This window comes from Tachysurus vachellii, chromosome 6, assembly GCF_030014155.1.
Source record: "Tachysurus vachellii isolate PV-2020 chromosome 6, HZAU_Pvac_v1, whole genome shotgun sequence".
Taxonomy (NCBI): Eukaryota; Metazoa; Chordata; class Actinopteri; order Siluriformes; family Bagridae; genus Tachysurus; species Tachysurus vachellii.
Window position 1 is genome coordinate 11,624,129 of NC_083465.1, and position 23,143 is coordinate 11,647,271.

Below are 23,143 nucleotides of genomic sequence, written 5' to 3' on the forward strand. Positions count from 1 at the left end.
TGAGTATGTGAGTGTGCGAGTGAGTGAGTGTATGTGTGAGAGTGTGTGTGTGTGTTCCTCGTATGTGAAAACATACATGGCAATAAAGTGTGTGTGTGTCAGTGTGTGTGTGACAGTGTGTGTGTGAGTGAGTGAGTGTCTGTGTGTGTCTGTGTGTCTGTGTGTGTGTGTGAGTGTGCGTGTGAGTATGTGAGTGTGAGAGTGTGTGTGTGTAAATGTGTGTGTAAGTGTGTGTGTGTGTGTGTGTTCCTCGTATGTGAAAACATACTTGGCAATAAAGACCTTTCTGATTCTGATTCTGATGTTGCAAGAATTTTGCCTCTAGGCCTTACGAGTCAGCACAAAATTGGGTTTTTGGACTGTTGGTGGCGCTAGAGGGTTTGAGCTAGACACACCAAAGTTGCTATAGTAACTTCTAAGACTGGCCTCTACATGTGTGCCAAATTTCATAACTTTCCTACATACGGTTCTATGGGCTGCCATTGACTTCAATGGCGGAAGGGGAAGAATAATAATAATAAGAAAACTAACGATAACAATAGGTGTCTACGCCCCTTCGGGGCTTGACCCCTAATAATAAATAAATAAATTAATTAATTAATAAAACCCGAGCATCCTATTGGTTACACTGTGCACGTGACCCAAAAACAACTAGGAAATTCTATGGCGTCTATGTAAATATCCCGGAAACCGTCTCTGAGATGTGGGTGCTATCAGCTGTGGGAGAAAAAACAAAAAAAAAATGGCCCACTAAGAATCATTGATACAATTTCACAGTTGACGATGTGAGGTAAGATTAGTCTTATGTTTCCTTTAACAATGTTGTGCGTCTTAACAGACCGTCAGTTAGACTACAATCAGACGGTTCAGTAGCTTAGCAACTAGCTAGCTGTTAGCATGTTGCTAGCTGAGCTTCACTGCTGTCCGAGACTGAACCTGGATGGATATTGAGCTACATTTTCTTTTTTTCCTATAACAATGTCATTTTAAAGCATGTTATGTTAAGTCTTCGTACACTTAACACGTATATAGTTGTCATGGAAGCTATGTTTTGGAAGCTAAGGTTTGTATGTTCAGTAATCGGATTACTTCACACGTTAAGACTAGTGTTAGCTACAGTAGCTACAGTACAACGCCCACCTTAGGGGTTCTGAGTTTGGTTTGTGTGGAATAATCTTATTAAAAGGCTTTCTGATACACTTGACAACCTTGAAAACAAACAAACACATCAATACATTATGTAAACACAGTGTGCTTTGGATTGAGTATAACAGCCTGACGTTAATAATGAGTCTGTGACCAACAGAGTGACCGTTCGGTCTTTGTTTTTTGTTTGTTTGTTTGTTTGTTTGTTTAGCTAGAAGAGTCTACCTACATACTTGTAAATCTCACATTAGCATATTATATAAATATGACTGTAAAATGACTAATAATTGTGCTGAACTGCAGCAGTCACTTCATCTTAAGTTCAACCAAAGTAGTTGTCAATTTTTCTATTAGACTCAGGAAAGCCTGGTGACTAGTAACTATAAATGAATACAACACATTCGTATCTCAATCTGTTTAGACCATTTAAGCAACCGTATCTTAGTCCTGTGATGGACGTCTTGTAACTTTTCATACTGCACACTACATGCATACCCAAGCTGTCTGAGCATGTTCAGTGTAGCTTTTATCATTCCTTTCATAGTAACCTGGCTATTCATGGCAAAGCAATAACAAAACAATCTGTCAGATTGTTTTTAACTTTACATGCATTGGAAAAGGAACACTATTCTTTTGATCCCACTTTTAGTTTGAAGGCATGTTCTAGTCAGCTGTGCATGAGGGATAAAAAGTGATTTTTGTCACTAAAGGTGTAAATAAATGAAGCACAGCTACAACACTTATTTGTGATCATGTAGCATGTTTTTTTTTATAATGTACTTTAAACACTTGAAAAGCAAAAAGGAACCGTATAATAAAACTTGGCTTCACCATTCAAATATTAGTTGTTTTTTTTTTTTTTTTACTTCATGCACATTTGTACGCTATTTTACGCTATGGTAACAATAAGATGCTGTGTACTAACTAACTACACTTAGGCTTGGACACTGTGAATAAGTCTAAAGCAGCATCAAATGCGACATCAAAGCTTGTAAATACTTGTCTTAAACCTGATTTGGATTAAGGGTATATGTGTATATAATGTACATTCATGTATAATATACATGAATGTATCTTTATCACAATAACTACTGGTGAGTGTCCCAAGACAGCAAATGTCTTAGAAATCACGTGTCAGAAGCTTGTAATTCTTCTAGTGCAACACTTTCTTTCATCTACTTCCTCATTGTTTAACCAACACCATGTTTATTTACTGTCTGATTAAAGACAACACCTAAAGTGTTATAGGGCGAGTCAGCGTTAAAATGTGTTGAAGTGAACTAGCAGCCGTTTACAAAATATCTGTATAGCTATACAGAAACATTTGCTATGATTGCTGCTGCTATTTACACATTTACACTCTGTCACATGGCATCAGAAGCAAAATGGCAGGAATTTTAGTAAACACACAATTTTAACAAATAGTGATAATTTACCACAATATCTATAGAAATTATGTCACATGCGCTTTTCTAAGATACTGCATTGACTAAATCAGAAGCTAAATTGGAAGCTGCTAATTTTGTTAACATTTTGTATTATAAGAATTTATTCAAATTAATAAAAAATGTTACGATTATTAGTTGAAAGTAATTTATGTTTGTAGATTTTGCTTAAATCTTTTTAAGCCAAGGGTTTTTAGGCCACCTTTACCTAGTTCATACTGTAAACACACCCGAAAAATGCAATAAAGGGTTCAGACTATAGGAGGCCCACAGACTCACTGAGGTATTGACTATTAAACTCGCAAAATCGTTCTGGAACGATTTCAGTTATTGATATGTGGTTTTGTAGGCTACTATGTGTATCATTTAGTATTTCAGATTTTTATTCATCTTCAGAAACTGCTTTATACTGGCCAGGTTCACGATGGATCTGAAACCCATCACAGGAGTACTGTGTGTGAAATAGGATGCCGGTCCATCTCAGGGCAGCATGTACTCACACATTCACACACTCATTCTCATCTTGTACCAATTCACCTTAGCCAATTTATCTTAGCCTACATATTTCTTGGTGGTTGAAGGAAGCCAGAGAACCACACAGGCATGGAGAGTGCATGATTTTCTTCTTCTTCATATTTGTCATCATCTTATTAATGGTAATGGTTTTATCCACAGCATCATCTAACCATGGATAAAAACAACAGCCTGGTTCCAAGTCTGAACGATTTGGATATATACCTTAACCAGCACAATTCCAACTTAGTGTGGCTGCTTGTGGGTGAGTTTCCCAAATAAAAAGGTTTCTCTGTATTTCTGTCCATGCAAAACAACTCCTAAAATGCCTGAAAATCTTTAGTACATAGTCGACTACACCTCGCTGTTTCTGCTGTACTCCAAGCACTTAAGTGTTTCTGTTTTGCCTTCACAGCCACAATTCTGTCCTGTGGATGGATTATATATTTGACATACTACAACTCCCGTAACATCGGACTCCTCCTCACCCACATCATCAATCGACTCTACAAAAATGGATATATGCACATTGGTCAGTATTTGTGTTTGTCTATAGAATAAACTATTGATCAGAAGGTAAAAGTAAGATGTGTGTTTTGACCTATTTGCTGAAGTATTTGGAATTTGTACTTGCAGGCTCCTTTTCCTTTTCTGTCCTCTCTGGGAAGGTCATGTTCCGGGATGTGTACTTCATCAACGAAGACATGTCAATTAGGTACGCTGACAATACTTGTAGTTGTGTTTATGGTTACATTTCTCACTTTTATGACTTGCATTACGTTACATTTTTATGGCTAGTCCCTTTTCCTTGTGAGGCCATTCAGTTTTTTGCCATTGTCGTGTTTTTAATCCATTGAACAACCATTTAACATTCATTATATTGGAAACTTCAAATTATACAATTTTTTTTTTTATGTTTCACTAATTATTTACTATTTTGTTTCCAGAATTCAAGATGGCTTCCTTATATTCCGTTGGTGGAAGATGTATAACCCCAAACAGAAACAGCATGGTAAGGGATTGAGCAGTGAAAAGACTCTTTACTTTTTCAAATGTTTTTTGTAGTATTTCATGAAGATCAATTTTGTCAGTTATTTAGTTGGATAGATTTTGTTAGAGTTTTTTGGAGGCTTTTGCCAATATTTCAATGTCCGTAGATCACCATGTTGATTAAAATTCTATTAAATGATGAGGTTTTTTTTTGTTTTTTCTCAGACCCAAAGGCTGAGACACGGCTGCACGTGACAGTTAATGGCTTTGAGTTCCATGTATACAACCGTACAGATGTGTATGCACGACTACAGGATATGTTTGGCTTGGAACCCACGCTCGTACCACCTCGGCGAGATGAGGAGAAGGGTAGAGAGGTGCAAAATAAAACACTTGATAGGTAATGTTATATTTATCACAAGATCTAATCTGCCAGCCAAGTAATGGAGGTTGCTGATACTTTCACTTGATTTACTTGCGGGTCTGACAGACCGTATTCTTTTCTTTATTATGAATTCTGCTTGCTTGTGTACTGTGCTGAATGTCTCCAGGCACAAATGCTCTGTATGCACTAAAAAGACCTGACTCATTTGTTTTTCAGCTTTTTTTAATAGATGAATGATGGTTTTGTGAGCTATGTACATATTTTTATGAAGCCCTGTAGGTTACAGCTTTAATGGATGGAGGGTTGTTTTTTTTTTAAACAGTGTTAACATTCAAGCAGAATCTCAGGACCCATCTTCATCATGGAGGTCCCTGATACCTGTCATGAAACTCAACATCAGTACAGTGAGTACAGCAACACAGTGTTTCTATTAATATACATATAGGACACAGTGTGGGCAAATTACAGTGTGCAAGCTGATCCACCAGCTCATAATTTGGCCTGCCAGAAAACATAGAAATTATTTAAGTACATTCACACACTATAGGTATCTGTTTTAATTGTCTGTAAATAGACCAGGTTTGAAATAGCATCTCGTGTTACTGGTCTTGCATTATTAATAAAGTGTGTGTGTGTCCAGGGCGAGCTGATATAAACGAGCTTGCTGTACGGCTGCCTCAATCTTTCTAAGATACAGAACAGGATCTCATTTTTGACATCCACATCAGATTCATGTTTGATAATAAATAATTCTTAATGTTTTAAGGCATATTGTTTCTGAACAAATTACACCAGCCACCACCAAATGCACAGAATTATGTATTTTGAAAATGTACAAAATGCACCATCGATAAGAAAGCGTATGTGTGCTCGTCTCATGCCTGAGGCTTTTGTTGCAAGTATGTATGAGTGTGTATTTGTGTTAATTAGTTGTCAGACAGAGTGGTACAGAGTTGTGTACAGAAAGGATAATTGATTATGTGCCTCCTAACACAGCATTTTAAAACTAACGTTCCCTCTTTCTTCCATCTTCTTTACTCTCTCAGGGTCGGATGGCGTTCGGGAATCTCAACCTCCCTCAGACTGTGTGTATGAACTTTGAAGATGCCTTCCTGACTTATGCCACCAAGCCTCCTAGCAGTCATCTAGATCAGTTCATGCACATAGTGAAGGGCTCTCTGGAAAATGTGCGTGTGATGCTGGTGCCTAACCCACAATATCTTGGCCGGCAGAACGACGAGTGAGTTGTTCTTTGTCCAGGTTCATAAAAAGCCTGCGCTACATGTACTAAATACTCCACTAATGCCATCAGCTTGTCAGAGAGATGACTTGATTCCAGTTTAATCATATTAGTTTAAAATTGTCCTATTGTCATCAAAATTGTGCTATTATTATTTATAGTGTTTTGAGTTCATTTATATAGATTGAAGTCCTACACAGTTTATTGAGGTTTAGCCAATAGTTAACACTTTTTTTGTTTTCAGGCCACCTAGACTCATGGGAGAGGGATTTGTAGTAATGCAGTCGAATGATGTAGACATTTACTACTACCAGGATCAACCAGGTTTGTGTTTTCTATTAAGAAAATGCTTTATTACTTCTCATTGGTTTATTTTTGGCAGTGTTTAACAAGCTACATCTTTTTATTTTACAAGAATGAAAGAGTAAATATAGATGGAAATGATACAGGGCATAAATTAAATGTGCATCTCATGTGAAGGCCTAGTTCCTGAAGAGCTGGAGAATGGGGACGCCGATGCCTCATCTGAGGGCACGAAGCTGCAGGATCTACCTCCATGCTGGGGCTTAGATATAGTGTGTGGAAAAGGAACAGACTTTAACTATGGACCATGGGCTGACAGACAGAGGTCTGAACATACACAAATACATTTGCATAAGTAAATTCACTCACTCACTACAATCACACATTAGCATTGTAACTCATGAATATTCTATGTTTTGTGTCCACAGGGACAGTCTTTGGAAATTCTTTCTGCCTGCAGACTACCAGCCAATGAAAGTGAGTGATGTTCCCACACCAGGGAAACCCAGACAAATCCTGGCCTTTGAACTCCGCATGAACATCATAGCAGATGCAACGATAGATTTACTGTTCACCAAAAACAGGGTAGAGTTTCTCCTTGCTTTTTTTCTTTTCTCTCCTGTGTGTCCATGAAGACACAGTCTGCTTATTCATCTTTATTTGTTTTTACAGGAGACAAATGCTGTTCATGTCAATGTCGGTGCAGGTTCATATTTGGAGGTCAACATTCCTATGACTGTAGGCGAAAATGGTACATTTTCTGATCTGATTTATTTAAATTAAACTAATCTGATGTATCTTTTTTTTCTTAATTGCTTCCTACTGTATTGTATTTACCATTATAAAATATTCTTCCCTGTTCTCTCACAGGTTATTCTCCTACTGTTAAAGGGCAGTTGCTGCATGTGGACACCACTAGCAGCATGCAGTACAGGACCCTGCTGGAGGCTGAGATGCTGGCTGTGAGTTTGCAGTAGGATTGGGTTTGTGTGTGAGTGAGTGAGTTTTCCCGAGAGAGAAAAAGATAAGCATATTAATTGTATTTTCTCTACCCGTCTAGTTCTACGTGATAGCCAGTTACCCACGTGTGTGGAATATGCCTCAGTCATGGCAGTGTGAGATAGAGGTGTACAAAGCCACTTATCATTTTATTTATGCTCAAAAGAACTTCTTTACCGGTAAGCCTTTTTTAGTATCTACCTTCGAGCAGTTAACACATGCATAATTGTTCTCTCTTTCTCGTTTTCCCTTTCTTGTTGCGGTCTAGTAAGTTTCAATGCAGCTTCTTTATGAATTCAATTAATTGTGTACAGATCTAATCCAAGATTGGGCCAGTGATAGTGAGCCAGATATCTACTCGTTTGTTCCTTATTCCTGGAAGTTCAAAATGCTTTTCCATCAGTTTGAGATGATCTGGGCTGCTAATCAGCACAACTGGATTGACTGCTCCACCAAACAGCAGGAGAATGGTGAGGAAGACCTGTATGGTGGCTGTAATTAAGGATTTCTCTAATGTAGTATCTCTAACGTTACATTTTAGAAAAGCTTAAGGAACATTTTAACGCATTCAAATTAAAACACCTGGTAATGAGCAACAACACATCAGGATTGGGACTTAATGCTTACTATGGATTTACTAACATGTCAGATAAAGGTCTAATTCCCCTGTTCACCTTCCTCCTTTCTTCATTAATGTCTCTTTTTTTAACGTCTCCAGTGTATCTCGCTGCCTGTGGAGAAACTCTGAACATTGACTTCACGTTACCTTTTAACGAGTTTGTTCCTTCCACCTGTAACACATGTTTCTGCTTGAGAGTGAGTACAGACACTTGACTTTAAATGGCATTTGTTAGTTATGGTAGTGTTTTTTGTTTATTAAGGATAATATTTGTCCACTTCTTTTACCATGGACCAAAATTGTGCCAAAAGTGCCAGTTGTTCATTTTGTTCTCTTAGGCAGAAGACACAGATATGCGTCTTTGTTTGCCTGACTGCCATCCCAGTCGATATCCTTTGTTAACTCTAGCAAAAGATTATCAGCAGACTAAGGCTTCGCCAGACAATGGCATGCCAGCAGAAGCCCAGTGGGCTCCAAAGAACAACAAAGCTCGCTGGAGAAATATGACCCAAGCCAAGTATGAAGGCTCCGTTCTTCTTTCTTCTTTTCGTCTATTTATTGTTGCATTAGTGAGTGTTTCTAAATGTAGTATTTCTTTAGGGCTGGATGGGTGGACTGCTGGAGTGTGCCAAATTTCATGCTCATTATAGACTATACCTGGCATCCCATCTACCCACAGAAGTCTGATGAGCAGCTCAAACGGTCATGTGAGTTTATACATCTACTCAATCAATTGCACACGGTTGCTTTTTCTGAAACTATTTAATGGATTATGTTGTAAAATCTTTTTGTCCTCTTACAGATGTTTCATATGTGTACTATCATAGCATAATCATAACTAGCAAAACATTTTTTTTAATCATGGTACATTTTCATGTGTAAATCTGAACAAAATTTTCCCTGCATGCAGTTTCAGAGATTTCAGAGGAGTCTATACTGTCAGCCTTGCGCCCCCCACAGCACTCCCCCTGTGTTCCTCCTCCACGTGTGCCGGCTGACCCCAGCCTGCTGCCCCCAGACCGGCTGCATGTGGAGATGGAACTCAGCCCTGACTCCCACATCATCCTTTATGGACCCCTGCTCAGAGCCTTGCTGTCTATTAAGGTGTGAAAGGGCTTTTCTTTTTTCTAACCAGAACGCACACTAACATTAGTATCATACTGACTTAGAATGCAACCTAATACTGCAGATAAACTGGGTGCATATGCAAACGGATCATTTTATCATCAATTAAACTTCTTTTAACAATATAGGAAAATTACTTTGGTGAAGATGACATGTACACAGACTTTGAGGAATCACTTTCCAGCCCTGTACTAAGCTCTTGCTCCTCCTCATCTGGCTGGACTGGAGTGGGTCTGGAGGAGCGTGGCCACAAAGACACACCTAGTCCTCTCTCGCTACGTCCCTGGGACATTACCGTGCTTATTAACCTCCACAAGATCCATGGGCGGCTTCCTATGGTCAGTAAATAAACCCCCACATTACAGCAAAACTGAGAGTTATTTGTTATTAGAAGTGGCCGTATAATTAAACCCTGACGAACCCTGTGTGTTTGTATGACAGCATTGCAACAGTGACAATCTGGATGGTCCGACAGGGTATCTGGAGCGTCTGTGTTTTGAGATGAAGAAAGGATACAAGGAAACACTGCTGCAGCTCATCTTCTCACCATTACATGTCTTTGTCAGTGACAGCTACCAGGTTGGATGGATGTCACTTTGGTGAAATGGATGTCTTTTGTATAATTGAAATTCTGATTTTTAATAATTCCTGCAATTGCGGCTCTTTTTTAATTGTGTAGCGTCCTGCTGTTGATGGAGCGTTAAGTGACGGGCATCTGAGTCTCTCAGGTCTGCAGATGCGAGCCCATGCAATGTTTTCAGCAGAAGGGTTACCACCTGGTAGTGACACACTTGAGTATGCCTGGCTCATTGATGTACAGGCTGGAGCTCTTACAGGCAAAGTCACTGTGCCACAGGTGTGTTTTTTAAAAAATGTAGTTAAAGTGTTCAGCTGGAATATATGAAATAGTATGACTGAATCTTAATACTGGTTGCTTTTACATTTCAGTGTGCCACCCTGCTGAGTTGGGGGGAGACCTTTTTATTTCATGTGGTGTCTCGTGAGTTCCAACTGGAGCAGCCTAAACCCTCTGTCACCTGTCAGCATGGAGTGGACCAGAGAACCTGTGATGCCAAGGTACAGCATCAGAGACTCTCTGTCTTCTATACCTGATGAGATTATGTGGAAATGTTCCATGTGTTAATATATAAACTTACTGAAATATTCTTGTCTGATTTCTTTAGTATGCAGCCTTGCCTGGCCCTTGCCGAACATCTGAAGAGTTGAAGTATACAATGACTCGGCTATCAGTCGATGGAGCCCAGGTTTTCATTGTCGAACATGGCTGTGCAGCTAACATTAAGGTTAGTTCATATATGAAAATCCAGGCCTTGGGCATTTATGACCCTTTCACCATTTATGGTGGGGGAACACCCCACAATGCCTGCTGTTTTGGAGATGGGCTGATGCAGACGTCTAGCCAATAATAATTGGCTAGCCAACCATAACAATTTGGTCCTTGTCAAAATCGAGATTTTGAGAACTGACTGTTCACTTACTGCGTCATATATCCCATCCCTTGGCAGGTGCCATTGTATAAAATAACATTACTCACTTCACCTGTCAGTGGTTTCAATGTTATGGTTGTTTGGTGTATGTATGTATATATATATATATATATATATATATATATATATATATATATATATATATATATATATATATATATATATAATATATGCAATTATATTATCTATATCTATATCTATATATATAGATATATAGATATATGCGCAATTATATTATCTTGTTAATGTAATCCTGTGACTTTCACTCAGCCATCACCCCACCACATTTATTATAGATATTATTCTGAATTTAAGTCAGTTATGTTTCATTGGTAACAAATTCCTTTATTGGTTACAAACCATTGCATTAACTGTAGGAATATCGGCTGGAGCTTGAGGCATAACCACCCAAGATGTATACTGGAAATGTCCCAAATCATAGATTCTTATCTACCTCGCTAGCTACGTTTAATTGTATTCAGGCACTGAATGCGGTTTTGGCTTCATGCACTCCCACTCACTCTGCTAAATGAACACTTTAGTCTAAAACTAGATCTGTGTCTGACACTGCTAATGTATGGGACCATTAAACTACACATTATTGTGAAATGTGTGTCTTTCCCAGACGGGCGCACTGCGGTTGGCGAACTGTAACCTGCACACAGCTGCAGTAGGGGAGGGCATCAGTGCCGTCCTTCAGGATGTCGTTATTGCTCAGTATATTGAGCAGCAAGAAGCAGTGAGATTAGGCCTGCCGCCACCTCTTCTACGACGATCTAATTGGCTGGAGGCTGGTTCCGTGACTTTTAACCTTATCACTGCTGATGTGGCTTTGGCTGCTGACCATCCAATCAAATATGAGGTGCAGAGACAATTCCTGGAGCTCCATGACATGCAAGCAAAAAGGTGCTTTAAAGTGTTTAGAAAATATATTGCACATGAGTGCTGATCATAAGTGTAATGGTATTGTTAATGTTTACATTAAATCTAAATATATCTTTGTGAATCAGGCTATGGTACTTGTGGCCAGAAGAGAAGTATAAGCGAAGCAAGAACCGATGTGGCTGTTTGGGTGGATGCCATTTTTTTGGTGGATCAACTCGTAATCTGGATTTTTTCCGATTGGAGGAAATCAGCCCTTCATCCAGCTCAGCCTTTTCAACTGGCAGCTCTGACACTGACATGAGCTATGGTCAATCTCTGTTGCAGCCTGGGGAGTGGATAATCATGAAGGAGCCAACTAGACTACCAGAAAGTATGTTAACTGACTTAAGCTAGACTGCCTAATTTTTTATTTATTTTTTTTTGTTTTGTTTTGTTTTTAGCTTTTCTTTTTGTAATTGTTCTTGTCGCCCCACATTTCCTTTGGAATGTGATGCTTTTTTGAGGTCTTGAAATAAATGTTGGTTAAGTGAAGCATGATTGGTGTTTTTGCAGCTAAAGCTATCGGTGTACGTAGAGATGTCTGTTCTCCTGCTCTCCCGGCTGAGGTGGAAAAGCGTAGCCAGCAGCTGAGTCTACAAGTGCCTCAGCGTTCTCACAGTTCTGCCTCTTCCTCTGAGGAAAACTCCTCTTCTAGTGCTGCCCTGCCACTATTAGCGGGCGACCGAGAAAGTCCTTCTCCCTGTGCAGAGTGAGTTTAACACACACTAAGACATGAAACAAAGTAGATTAAATGTAAGAGTGTAATGAAATGTTGTTAGTAAGTAGATTTGTGTTATCAGGTTTGGCTGCTACTGTAAATTCTTTTATAATGGTGAAATAATATGTACCCATGTAAAATGAGTCTCGGGTATTTTATAATTTGTATGTGTGTATGTATATGTAGATTAATGACTGTGACGACGGATGGGCCTGTTGCTGAAGGCCAACCATTACGTTCACCACTCCGGTCACCCCTCAAGCGTCAGGCGTCTGTTCAGTCAACTCGCCTCGGCAGCACCAAGAGTCTCTCCGCTGCTGTCTTTACAGAGAAGGCTCCACCTCCTGTTGGTGTACAGTTTAGCAGTGAGGTGTCTCGAAGTGATGAGAATGTTTTGGACTCACCACGGCAGCGGCGTAGCTATGGCTCTTTCCCTTTCACCCCTTCAGCAGATTCCAGCACGTTCCATCAGTACCGCTCAGTGGACTCCTCAATGTCTGTCGCTGATAGTGAGGCCTATTTTAGTGCAAATGAGGACTTTGAACCAATCAGCAGTGACGAGGGGCCAGGCACGTACCCAGGAAGGAAACGAAGGCGGAGACAGCAAGGGCAGCTCCATATTGAACACAGTCACACCTCAATTTATCATAGTGTAGAAGGACCACTGTCTGTGACAGAGCCCCGTCCACCCCATTTGCCTAGCCACACCTCTCAGGCATCTTTTGTCTCTGCACTTGGATTGGAGGAAGAGGGTTCTATGGAAACAGAAAGAGCAGAGTCAGGCCTCCTAACAACTCAGCCCCATTTAATGGCTTGTTATCATAATTATCTGGCACATTATCATGTGTCCAACTGGGCTGTCAAGCAACCAACCAATAAGAGAACATCAAAGTCATCCCTGCATCGCCCCCTTGACCTCGATACACCCACCAGTGAAGAAAGTTCTGCATCTTTTGATCAGTTGTCCCTTCCTGCCTTTAAGGTTGGTTTGTATGACTGTGTTTGCTAGAGTTTGTAATAAATGTAATATAAAATTGTACCGTTACATAGAAATGTTATGACTAATGATTGTCATATTGTTTCTTTTTTGCAGATGGTCAAAGCTGGTCTGTCTGCTAACTCTCTATTAGACAGAGGTGTTCAGCTTATGGGAGATTTAAGCAGGTAATGTGACACTCACTGGTGCTGCATTTATTCATGACAGTATTTAATGCCCTCTTATTACCACATATTCCATTGTTTGTGTAGCACTCCTTACACCCCCCTTGACAAGCGGGCTATGGAAAACACAGATGAGGACACAAACACTGAAGACTGGACCATGGATCAGCCCCTTGCCCAGACCAGGACCACTGCTATCGTGGAAGTTAAAGGGGCAGTGCATGTGGTGCTGACTCCTTTAGTGGCCGAGGCTCTAGACAGGTCAGTATTTCATTTGAAATGTTTTTTGTTTTTTTTTTAATCTTAGCATTAGCAAATTGCTTTGTGGGTTAAAAGAGGAATAAAACAGTTTGAGTCATTTGAACATCTTTCAATATCAACATTTCTTGTTCTATCATTTTCCTTGTTTAATAGATGTCATTATGTTAACTATACGTGCCGCTTTACTGTAGGTACATTGAGTCCATGGTGCATTTCGCAAGTATCCGCCATCCAGCATCCATCCTGGATGACCTGCATGGCAAAGTACTGAATGAAGCTTATCAGATCAGTAAATCCACTGTTCCTGAGTCTGTGAGTAAACTTGGACACGTGCAGAGACTAACATGAAATTTTCATTTTTTTGCTGAAAGCAAACGAGGTGATATTTTCTTCAATTGTTATTTTGCAGAGCATTGTAAAGCCAGAGCATAAAATCTCTAAGGCTAATGGTTCCTTGAACACACCTCATGGACAGACTGACCTGTCAGTCAAACCTGACAATGTCAAAATAAAGGGTCTGCAAGCTAATGTTACAATTCCAAAGGTATGTATGTATGCATGTGGTGTGTGTGTGTGTGTGTGTGTGTGTGTGTGTGTGTATAATTTTTTTTTTTTGTACAAAAAGTCTACACACCCCTGTTAAAAAAAATTTGCAATGTAAAAAAAAAAAAGTGTGCGCACACCCCTAAACTAATACTTAGTTGAGGCACCTTTAGATTTTATCACAGCATTCAGTCTTTTTGGGTAAAATTTGATCAGTTTGGCATATCTTGTCTTATGAATATTTTACCTCCAGAAGCATGTTAATTCTCTTCGTGTCACGCTATAAATTTTGATTGGTTTAGATCTGGACTGGCTGGGCCACTCCAAGGCCACGTTCACACTGCAGGTAAAAGTGGCCCAAATTTTTTGGGGTCAAGTGACCAGGTCAGACTTCTTCAGGAGTAGTGTGAACACTCAAATCTGGCCCAGATAAGATTTTTTCAAATCAGATCTGGGCCACTTCCATATTTTTTCCAATGTGGCTGCAGTGTGAACAGCCAAGGCAGATTTGATGCGACTTTTACGTCAATCTACATCGATATTCGTCACAATTATGCGCCGGCAAAAACTTTTTTTCTTTTTGCGCCGGCGAAAACGTGAAACAAACGTGACTGGTAACGTGTGTGTTAAGAGTGTTATATAAAGTGGTTACGTGAACCAGCTCATAATGTTTGCATTGAATACATCACATTATAGCATTACATGATGTTTGCTTGCACCAGATGATACAATACTTCCTCCTTTTTATCGCAACGGCGTCCTGCGTGTGACGTCATTGTTATTGTTCGTTTGCGCATGTGGGTCAGTTTGAAACAGCAAACAGTTCACACTGGTACCTGATATAAGCCATATTTTAAAAGGTAATGTGAACAGCCAAACAAAAAAATCAGATCTGAGCAAAATATCCGAATTGAGCATTGACTTGCAGTGTGAACGTGGCCCAAAACATTGATCTTGTTTTTTTTTTAAAGTCATTTCTATATTGATTTCTGGGTGTGCTTCAGGTCATTGTCATGTTGGAAGGTGAAATTCCTCTTTATCTTAAGTGTTTTAGCAGAAGCCTTAAGGTTTTGTGCAAAAATGTACTGGTATCTAGAGTGCTTCATTATTCCCTCCAACCTGATTAAAGCAACTTTCGGCTCAAGAAAAGCAGCCCGAAAAGCATGATGCTGCCACCTTCATGCTTCAGTGTGGATATGGTGTTCTTTTAATGTGCTGTGTTTTTATGGGCAAAAAATTCAACTTTGGTTTTATCAATCCATAACACAAAAGCAACCAGTACTTTTGCTATTCTTTTGTTTTTTTTTTTAGCCATTGATGCAATTCTTTTAATGTTGCTGTAGGCCTTGTTGTGGCCTCCCTGATCTGTTTTCTCCTGGTCTTCTCATCACTTTTAGGGAGTGTCCTGTTCTTAGTAATGTCACTGTCGATATACTGTGCCATATTTTCTCCATCCGTTGATTTATTGTCTTTACAGCATTCCACGTCTTGTATGTTTTTTTTTTGTAACCCTCTCCTAATAGATATTTTTCAGCAATGAGATCCCGTACTGGTTTGTAAGCTCTTTGTGGCTTTTCCAGTTGGATATTACCAAGAAGATATCTCAAAAATCCTTTAAGAACAGTTGTTCTTTGTTTTTAATCAGTCACTTTAATTGATAGAAGGTGTATGTACTAATTAGTATTTAACACACACACACACACACACACACACATATATGACTTTGTATGTGTGTGTAATTACAGGTGAATCTGTGCATGCTACAGGCTTCAGTAGAAGAGCGTGACAATAGAAGCATGACACATGTCTCTCTTGTGGCCCTCTGCTTTGACAGAATCGCTACCCAACTTCGAATGAACAGGTAACCTTAGAAACATGAAGTTATTTGCATTTTCCTTCTTTCACTTACTAATAGTATGATAATTGTAAATAAAAAAGTAATGCGAAACTAAACAGCATTTTTTAAAAAGAGTTAAGTAAAGGTCTCTGTTTGGATAAAGTGGTGTGTTTGATGATTGTGACATACAGGGGAATAGTAGAGGACACGGAGAAGTCATCTGCAATGATGGAGAAGTTCTCATCAGCATCTAAGATGGCTCCCCAATCTAGTGGCTCTCTGCGCTCAAATGCAGGGGTGGAAAAAGGCAAAGAGATCGCAGCCAGACTCAACATTTATCGTATACACAGCCAACTGCGTGGCCTTGACTCATCAGGTATACATATTATATTTTCATTTAGATTTCAAATCTCCATAAACGTTACAAAAAAAATTAAGGTCTGGCGATTTTTGCAGATCTGGGTGCATGTGCTATTACTGCCATTCCTTTTGAGAAGTCGAAGGTTCTCTTCAGCTTAGAGGAGACAGATGACTTTGCCTTGGTGGATGAGACAGAACCTTCAATCAGCACTGATCATTCCCAAGATCATACTTCTGACCCCTTGCGCTCTGGGATGAGCCCTGAAAAATGGGGTTGGATCATGTTTGAGTGTGGGATTGAGAACCTTACTGTCAAAGGTACTGTATAAATACTATGAATTTAATTATACATCCTAATTATTATATTTAAGCTATAAAATATGCTTGCTGTGTTTTGTATATAGGGGGCCGCCAGTCAGGGGCAGTTCTCTACAGTGCATTTGGAGTGATGGGTGGAGCTGAAACAGGTGTTAAGGGAGGTGCCTCTAAATCAAATGGTTCCAGTGGCTCGCAGACAGGAAGTGGATACAGCACAGATGTGTCTGATGACAACCTGCCCAACGATGCTCACAGTCCTGCCTCCGAGCTAAACAATAACTCTGACTCTGATGAACAGGTACTGCCATGGTTTTTATAGTTTACTGCCGTTTACTCAGTTTTATCGTTTCTTAATGTCTATTTGTCTATGCAGGATGAAGGGGTGGAATCCGATGACTTGAAAAAGGATCTCCCCTTACTGCCACCTCCTCCTGACTCTAGCAGTATGAAGCTTACTATAAAGGAAATTTGGTTCAGTTTCGCAGCTCCAACCAACATGCGCTCTCAAATGCAGGCCGTGTCCAGGTATAAGATAAGATAAGAGAAACCTTTATTCAACCCACAATGGGAAAATTTCTCTGTTATAGCAACAAAGAAAAAAAATGGATGCAAATATCTTCAATTTCTCTTGTGGTACCTCGGATTCAACTTACTACTATGGGGGTGCCAGATCTTTTAGTTATGTTGCCCCCCGCCTATGGAATTCTCTTCCCCTCGATGTTCGCAATAGCGAGTGCTTGCTGACTTTTAAAACGCGTCTTTAGACTTATCTTTTTATACAGTCTTTCTTATAACATGTTTTATTGAGACTTAAATGCACTTTATATATATATGCTGTTTGTTTATGTGTTTTGTCTTATGTAATGACCTGTATATTACTTGTAAGTGACCTTGGGTGTTCTGAAAGGCACCATGAAATAAAATGTATTATTATTATTATTATTATTATTATTATTATTATTATTATTATTATTATATAAAAAACTAAATAAAGACATAATATAGTTTACAGTATTTACACAACACAATGTATAAATACAAAGAAGAAAAAAGAGACCACAAGTAAGTAGTTACGCTATACACTCGTTTTTTAAATCGAACTAAAACCACAAAATAAGCAAAAGCACACAAATAACACTGAAAATTTCACTGAAAAACTGTAATTAATAATGACCCACATTTGAACAAAATTGTCTAATCCACATGAGGTTCACGTCACATGAAACTAAAACACACAAACTCTTGCATTTTTAATTGGTTTGTTTTTGTTTTGGTGACGTAGGCAGCTAAATTTACTAAGCACTGCAACTCCTGCTGTCGGAGCCTGGCTGGTGCCTATTGACCAGCTGAAATCCACGTTCCAGAAGCTGAACATGGAGTCTACGTTGCGTGTGTGTGCTGTTATGGGCTGCATCATGACTGAAGCCCTGGAGGTTAAGAATCAAAATTTTTAACGAATAAACCCTCACATTTACTGCTTTTATATGACACATCAAAGCTGTATTAATGATTAAGTATCTGTGTGTGTTTTATTATAACAGAAGAAGAGCATTCACATCCCATTCCGTAGCAAGTATAACCGTGTGACAAAGAGAGCACGTTACCTTCACGAAAATCCATCCTGTTTACTTTGTAACATTTTACACCGCTACCTTCAGCAAGCCAACTATAGTGTTATAGAAGAGGCAACCATGGTAAGACAGTGTGAATATACTGTGTGTGTGTGTGTGTGTGTGTGTGTGTGTGTGCATGTTTGCTTGTTGATTCTTCTAACTTTTACTTTCATGTTATTAGAATGATGGCCTGCCTGCCCTGGTGACACTGAAAAAAGGTTTAGTTGCCCTTGCTCGCCAGTGGATGAAATTCATTGTTGTAACCCAGGCATTTAAGGCAGTTGGTCTACTACGACCTAATCAACTACCCAAACCCAAAGAGGTTCCAGATACTGATCCTGATATAGCTCATGGTATGGACAGTGGTGCAGCCCTTCAGAGCGACACCAGTGCTGATGGTGTGGAATTTGAGTTTGATGCAGGTAACACACATGCAGCCATCCACACTCAATTCTCAAGGCTGGAAACTTTCCATGGGAATTAACGGGAATATATGGGAATTAAACGGGAATATATGGAAATAAACTGGGAATTTAAAAAAAAAAATGTAGAGTTGCCTATAACAAGGAACTTAAATGTAGTTAAAGAAAATCTTAACAGCATACTTTTGTTTAAAACAACAAGATTTAATGCAATTTAAGTTGAATTTGTACCCTGCATTCCTCGGTCACACAGCACACTGCTTACTGGAGGGCCATTGAGGCCACACCCCCTGCATGTACTTGCATTCTTCCATAACATGCACAGTAACACTTTATTTTAGGGTCATTTAACTAGTTGCTTATTAGCATGAATATTAATAGAATATTGGCTATTTATTAGTACTTATTAAGCACATATTAATGCCTTATTCTGCATTACCTTATTCTACATTCTTAATTGTACCCAATACCTAAACTTAATAACTACCTTACTAACTCTTAATAAGCAGTAAATTAGGAGTGTTACACATACACTGATAATTTGATGACCCTCTCCCACACACTCACTCCCCCTGAAATAAAAAAAAATCCTCTATAAAATAATGTTTATTACAATTATTAAGTTTATTATGTTTATTACAAGCATAATAATGTTTATTATGCTTTTGTGTTACTCAATGAAATAATCAATTAAAGTTCTACTTACAATTAAATCAGTCAAGACGTAATTTTTAAAATTTGTATTACCTTGCATGCATGTCTGCTTATGACCAAACAAATGTTTATTTATGTTTGCATATGATATAGTTTATATAAATTTCCCTATTTTCCAAATAATTCCCGTAAATTTCCAAAAATTCCCGTAAAGTTTCCAATTTTGAATATTTCCAAAATTCCCCAAAGTTTTCGTAAATTTAACGGAAACTTTCCGCCCCTTTGCAACCCTAATTCCACTATGTGTATAATATGTTATGGCACAGGTTTCCAACCCTGGTCCTGGAGTACCCTCTACTTTGCATATCTTTATATTTATAGGAGCAGTATTCGGCTTGTGTAATCATAAACAATTGTATGTTTAGGCACAGTTAGCGAGCACACAATGCTTTTGGAGAATGTGTGTAGTCGACCCGCTCCCACTGGAAACTCTGCTCCTGTGAGTGGTGTTGAGATCATGAGAAAGCTGTCTAAATCTCATACGCACAATGAGTCAGGTCTCAAGATCAAGGTATGTCTTAGTTTGCCATGTAATCTTTTCAATTAGATATGTATATTTTGCTGACGTGATGCCTCATGAGCTTATCTGCTGTTGTTTTCAGGGTTCTCATCCTTACCAGTCTTTGAGCTACACTAGTGGTGACACAGCAGCTGATTCGCCGGCTCATGTGAGTCGAACAGGGCTGCAGTCCAATCATAGCCCACGAAAGGAATCATTGCTAAGCTACCTGACAGGAAGCTTCCCCAGTCTGCATAACCTACTAGAAGCCACACCTTCTCGTAATAGTGAGCAAGTGGCAGCAAAGGGCAGCTCTCTGACACGTACAGGTACGGTAATTCTTTAGGGATTTTCAATTTAATAGTACCATAATTATACCCTTGGTGCATGATATATTTTCTGAGCAGGTCACACTGCTGCTAGAGAAGCTGCAGATGTTATTTCCCATTGTTGTCATTATACAACAATTCAAGTCAAATATGCAAGAGCTGTAAAGATAGCATGACTGTTAGTATTAGATTTAGTATAAAGTAGTACAGGTTAACAGGATTATTTCATCAAGTATTGGTCATTGGACAAAAAAGCCACTTGGCTATGACGCAACTTCAAATTTGATTTTCCACATAATTTTTTTGTGAGCAAGTACATCTCTATTGTCTCACTGTATATAGGGATATGTCTATCTTTAGAGTGGCATTGTTATCCCCAGATCAGGATGGAAAGCCTGTCAGTCACAAAGCACCAGAAACATTCACACATTCATTTATATCTAGGAGAACTCCAATCCACCTACTTCCACCCTAGCTCAGAATTGAAAAACAGACCATGAGCTGCACTACCATGTCGCCCTGTAATGTTGTATCTTAATTATTTACTATGTGTGTTGCTTAGGAAATAGTCTTGGCACGGAAATGCTGACTGAGCATCCTCTCCTGACCGAGCCGTCATCTGTCAGCTTCTACAACTGGATGTCCAATGCAGTAGGGAACCGTTCAGGAGGCAATGTCCAGGAGTCTCCATTAAATCGCTCTCAGCACAATAGCCTCCAGACTGGGGGTATGTGTGCATGTTTGTGCATATGTAACATTTAATTCAAAGCAGTGGCAGGTCAGTGTGTGTGTGTGTGTGTGTGTGTGTGTGTATGCACACACAAATTCATGATATCTTCTCATGCTCTAGGTGTGCTTCCAACCATTCCTTCAGCTTCAGACTTTAACACAGTTCTGTCAAGTGATCAGAACACAATGGACACACACTCCCAGCACACGCACTCTCAGCACAGCACCAGCCAAGATGACCTTCTTGAGCAAGACGAGACCAACCTCTGCCCTGCTGCTGTGCAGCTGGCTGATGCACAGGTACTGTTTATGCATTCATCATACTGTTTATGTACTATTATAGATGTGCTCAACTTCTCTTCAGTATTCACTCACTCACTGTGTGTGTGTAGGTGGTGTTTAAACCTCTCCTCAGTCACATTGGGATCCAGGCTCAGGAAGGTCCTCCACTCAGCTACAAGATGTATTTTGGGGAGCACTTGTCTTTTAGCGGTACTCTGGAGTGCTTGAGGGCAGACATTGTGGACTCAGACACCAGCAAGTACAGGAAAAACAAACGAGCTCGCAGGTATCTAGCATAATCGTTTATCGGTGTTGTTGGTTATGTCAAAAACGGTTCAGAGTAGTGGTGTATGTGATGGATTGCAAACACACATTGATTATTACAGGTGCTGATTTAAAATCTAGTTTATGCTTTTGACATTGCTAAACAATTACAGAATGGGTACTCAGAAATGTTTTACCTTTTGTTTCCCTAATGGATTGTGGCACAACACTACTTGATTGTCAAACATAAACTTTTTTTTTTTTTGTAACTTTATTATGTACTTTTTATGCCTGTCAAAAAGAAAAATATATTTAAATGGATCTTATTAATCTTATGTTTAAATCAAATTAGTATGAATTGTACAAAGGTTAAAAGGTAATGGTGTACATCATTTTGTTAATATCTATATATCTATATATTTCTATCTCTCCATACATAATAACAATAACATAATGTATATTGCCCAACCCTAGTTTAGGAAAGAAACTAGTAAAGCGTGTGTGTTTCTGTCTGTCACAGGCAGGTAACTGTGAACCTGCCACCCCTGGAATTTAAACCAGCCCTAATGATTGAGACATTCTGCCTGAACGCAGTGGTACTGGAGAAGTGCATGTCCTCAACCTCATCAGCCAGTGCACTTTCCTTTCATGAGTTGAACCGACGACCTCAGGCCAGCGTCCACTGCCATTTTACGCTGGCATGTCAGGCCATTCGGCAACATGTGGACATGGCTCTGGTCCGCCTCATTCATCAATTCAGTACCATGATTAACAACATCAAAGCCACACAGACAGACATCAAGCTGAGCCGCTACACGGCTGGCTCAGCCTCACCCACACCTGCATTCAAGACACGCCCACACGGGCATTTTCGCTCCTCAGACTTCAGCCGCAGCTCACGGGGCAGTCTTAATGGTGCCACTCGGATTGGTACACAGAAGAGCAAAAGGACTGTCCCAGGGTCTGCCACAGACACACTGACCAGAAACCGAGAGCCCCGTGGCAGGAGCTCCCTGGCCAGGTCAGAGAGGCGCACGTCGCGAGTCTCACGCAAGGGGTCACGTGATGCCGCCGATCACATGACCAATCAGATGGATGACTCTGACTCCATTACAGTGTCAGAGCAAAGCGAGCCATCGGCTGAGTGCTGGCAAAACATGTACAAACTATTAAACTTCTACTCACTCATCTCAGATCCTACCGGGATTTTGGAGAAGACCCAGGAGAATATGCTGTCAGGTATGGCAAAGCACTTTTGCATCTGACACCCTTTTGTTCACTACTTGGTTTCAAATGACACGTTTTAACTATTAAAATTATAATAATAGTTCACTTAAGGCACATTCACTTAAAGGCACATGTAATTTCCTATCTTTTATCTCCCTGAGCATGCAACAGTTTTGTATCATTTTACATAAATGTCATTTATGTTGCGTCTAGTTGAGTTTATTAAGATATATTGATAGCGAAACTAAATTTTCCAGTTGTATTGCTATATTAAGTTGTGTATGTTAACTTGAGAAAAGAACAAGGAATTTCACATGATAAAGTGGGTTCGTTCTTTCTTTATTTTTTTTCTATTTTAAATATATATTAAATATTTTTTCTTCCTATTAGTTGGTGGGAGGAGCCCAGCAGAGCCTCCGTGTCGGCTGGTGTTTGAGTCAGAGACAGAGACCCCACCAAACAGGACGGGACGTAGACGGAGTTTGGTGAGCTCAGAACCTCAGCATGTGACACTCATAGTGTTTGGTGTGGGCATGGTGAATCGTACACACCTGGAGGCAGACATTGGAGGATTGACCATGGAGGCAGAGCTAAAAAAAATACATGGGAGCTTCACAATGAAGGAGAAAATGAAGGGTAATGGCTATAAAAAATACCTAATAATAATAC

The 23,143-nt window shown here is 39.5% G+C and overlaps 1 protein-coding gene across 13 annotated transcripts in view; it reads left to right on the plus strand.

Annotated features, from left to right (window-relative positions):
• Positions 1–646: 646 nt before the first annotated feature.
• kiaa1109 (KIAA1109 ortholog) overlaps positions 647–23,143 on the plus strand; it is a 40,425-nt gene continuing 17,928 nt past the window's right edge. For all 13 annotated transcript variants that reach the window (XM_060872215.1, XM_060872217.1, XM_060872220.1 and 10 more), the window contains exons 1-47: positions 647–790; positions 3,267–3,369; positions 3,520–3,636; positions 3,741–3,819; positions 4,052–4,116; positions 4,320–4,494; positions 4,802–4,883; positions 5,526–5,719; positions 5,964–6,043; positions 6,200–6,347; positions 6,451–6,607; positions 6,695–6,773; positions 6,893–6,984; positions 7,083–7,200; positions 7,336–7,491; positions 7,740–7,837; positions 7,979–8,157; positions 8,241–8,347; positions 8,551–8,744; positions 8,894–9,103; positions 9,207–9,344; positions 9,445–9,621; positions 9,714–9,842; positions 9,950–10,069; positions 10,899–11,179; positions 11,284–11,528; positions 11,711–11,906; positions 12,102–12,897; positions 13,009–13,079; positions 13,164–13,337; positions 13,529–13,649; positions 13,747–13,881; positions 15,626–15,741; positions 15,909–16,093; positions 16,174–16,395; positions 16,482–16,693; positions 16,769–16,920; positions 17,678–17,828; positions 17,937–18,089; positions 18,190–18,430; positions 19,510–19,655; positions 19,747–19,972; positions 20,535–20,699; positions 20,823–21,001; positions 21,094–21,269; positions 21,768–22,486; positions 22,865–23,110. In XM_060872215.1, the coding sequence (XP_060728198.1) occupies positions 3,279–3,369; positions 3,520–3,636; positions 3,741–3,819; positions 4,052–4,116; positions 4,320–4,494; positions 4,802–4,883; positions 5,526–5,719; positions 5,964–6,043; positions 6,200–6,347; positions 6,451–6,607; positions 6,695–6,773; positions 6,893–6,984; positions 7,083–7,200; positions 7,336–7,491; positions 7,740–7,837; positions 7,979–8,157; positions 8,241–8,347; positions 8,551–8,744; positions 8,894–9,103; positions 9,207–9,344; positions 9,445–9,621; positions 9,714–9,842; positions 9,950–10,069; positions 10,899–11,179; positions 11,284–11,528; positions 11,711–11,906; positions 12,102–12,897; positions 13,009–13,079; positions 13,164–13,337; positions 13,529–13,649; positions 13,747–13,881; positions 15,626–15,741; positions 15,909–16,093; positions 16,174–16,395; positions 16,482–16,693; positions 16,769–16,920; positions 17,678–17,828; positions 17,937–18,089; positions 18,190–18,430; positions 19,510–19,655; positions 19,747–19,972; positions 20,535–20,699; positions 20,823–21,001; positions 21,094–21,269; positions 21,768–22,486; positions 22,865–23,110 (8,293 nt within the window). In that variant the 5' untranslated portion in view covers positions 647–790; positions 3,267–3,278. The remainder of the gene's footprint in view (positions 791–3,266; positions 3,370–3,519; positions 3,637–3,740; positions 3,820–4,051; positions 4,117–4,319; positions 4,495–4,801; positions 4,884–5,525; positions 5,720–5,963; positions 6,044–6,199; positions 6,348–6,450; positions 6,608–6,694; positions 6,774–6,892; positions 6,985–7,082; positions 7,201–7,335; positions 7,492–7,739; positions 7,838–7,978; positions 8,158–8,240; positions 8,348–8,550; positions 8,745–8,893; positions 9,104–9,206; positions 9,345–9,444; positions 9,622–9,713; positions 9,843–9,949; positions 10,070–10,898; positions 11,180–11,283; positions 11,529–11,710; positions 11,907–12,101; positions 12,898–13,008; positions 13,080–13,163; positions 13,338–13,528; positions 13,650–13,746; positions 13,882–15,625; positions 15,742–15,908; positions 16,094–16,173; positions 16,396–16,481; positions 16,694–16,768; positions 16,921–17,677; positions 17,829–17,936; positions 18,090–18,189; positions 18,431–19,509; positions 19,656–19,746; positions 19,973–20,534; positions 20,700–20,822; positions 21,002–21,093; positions 21,270–21,767; positions 22,487–22,864; positions 23,111–23,143) is intronic.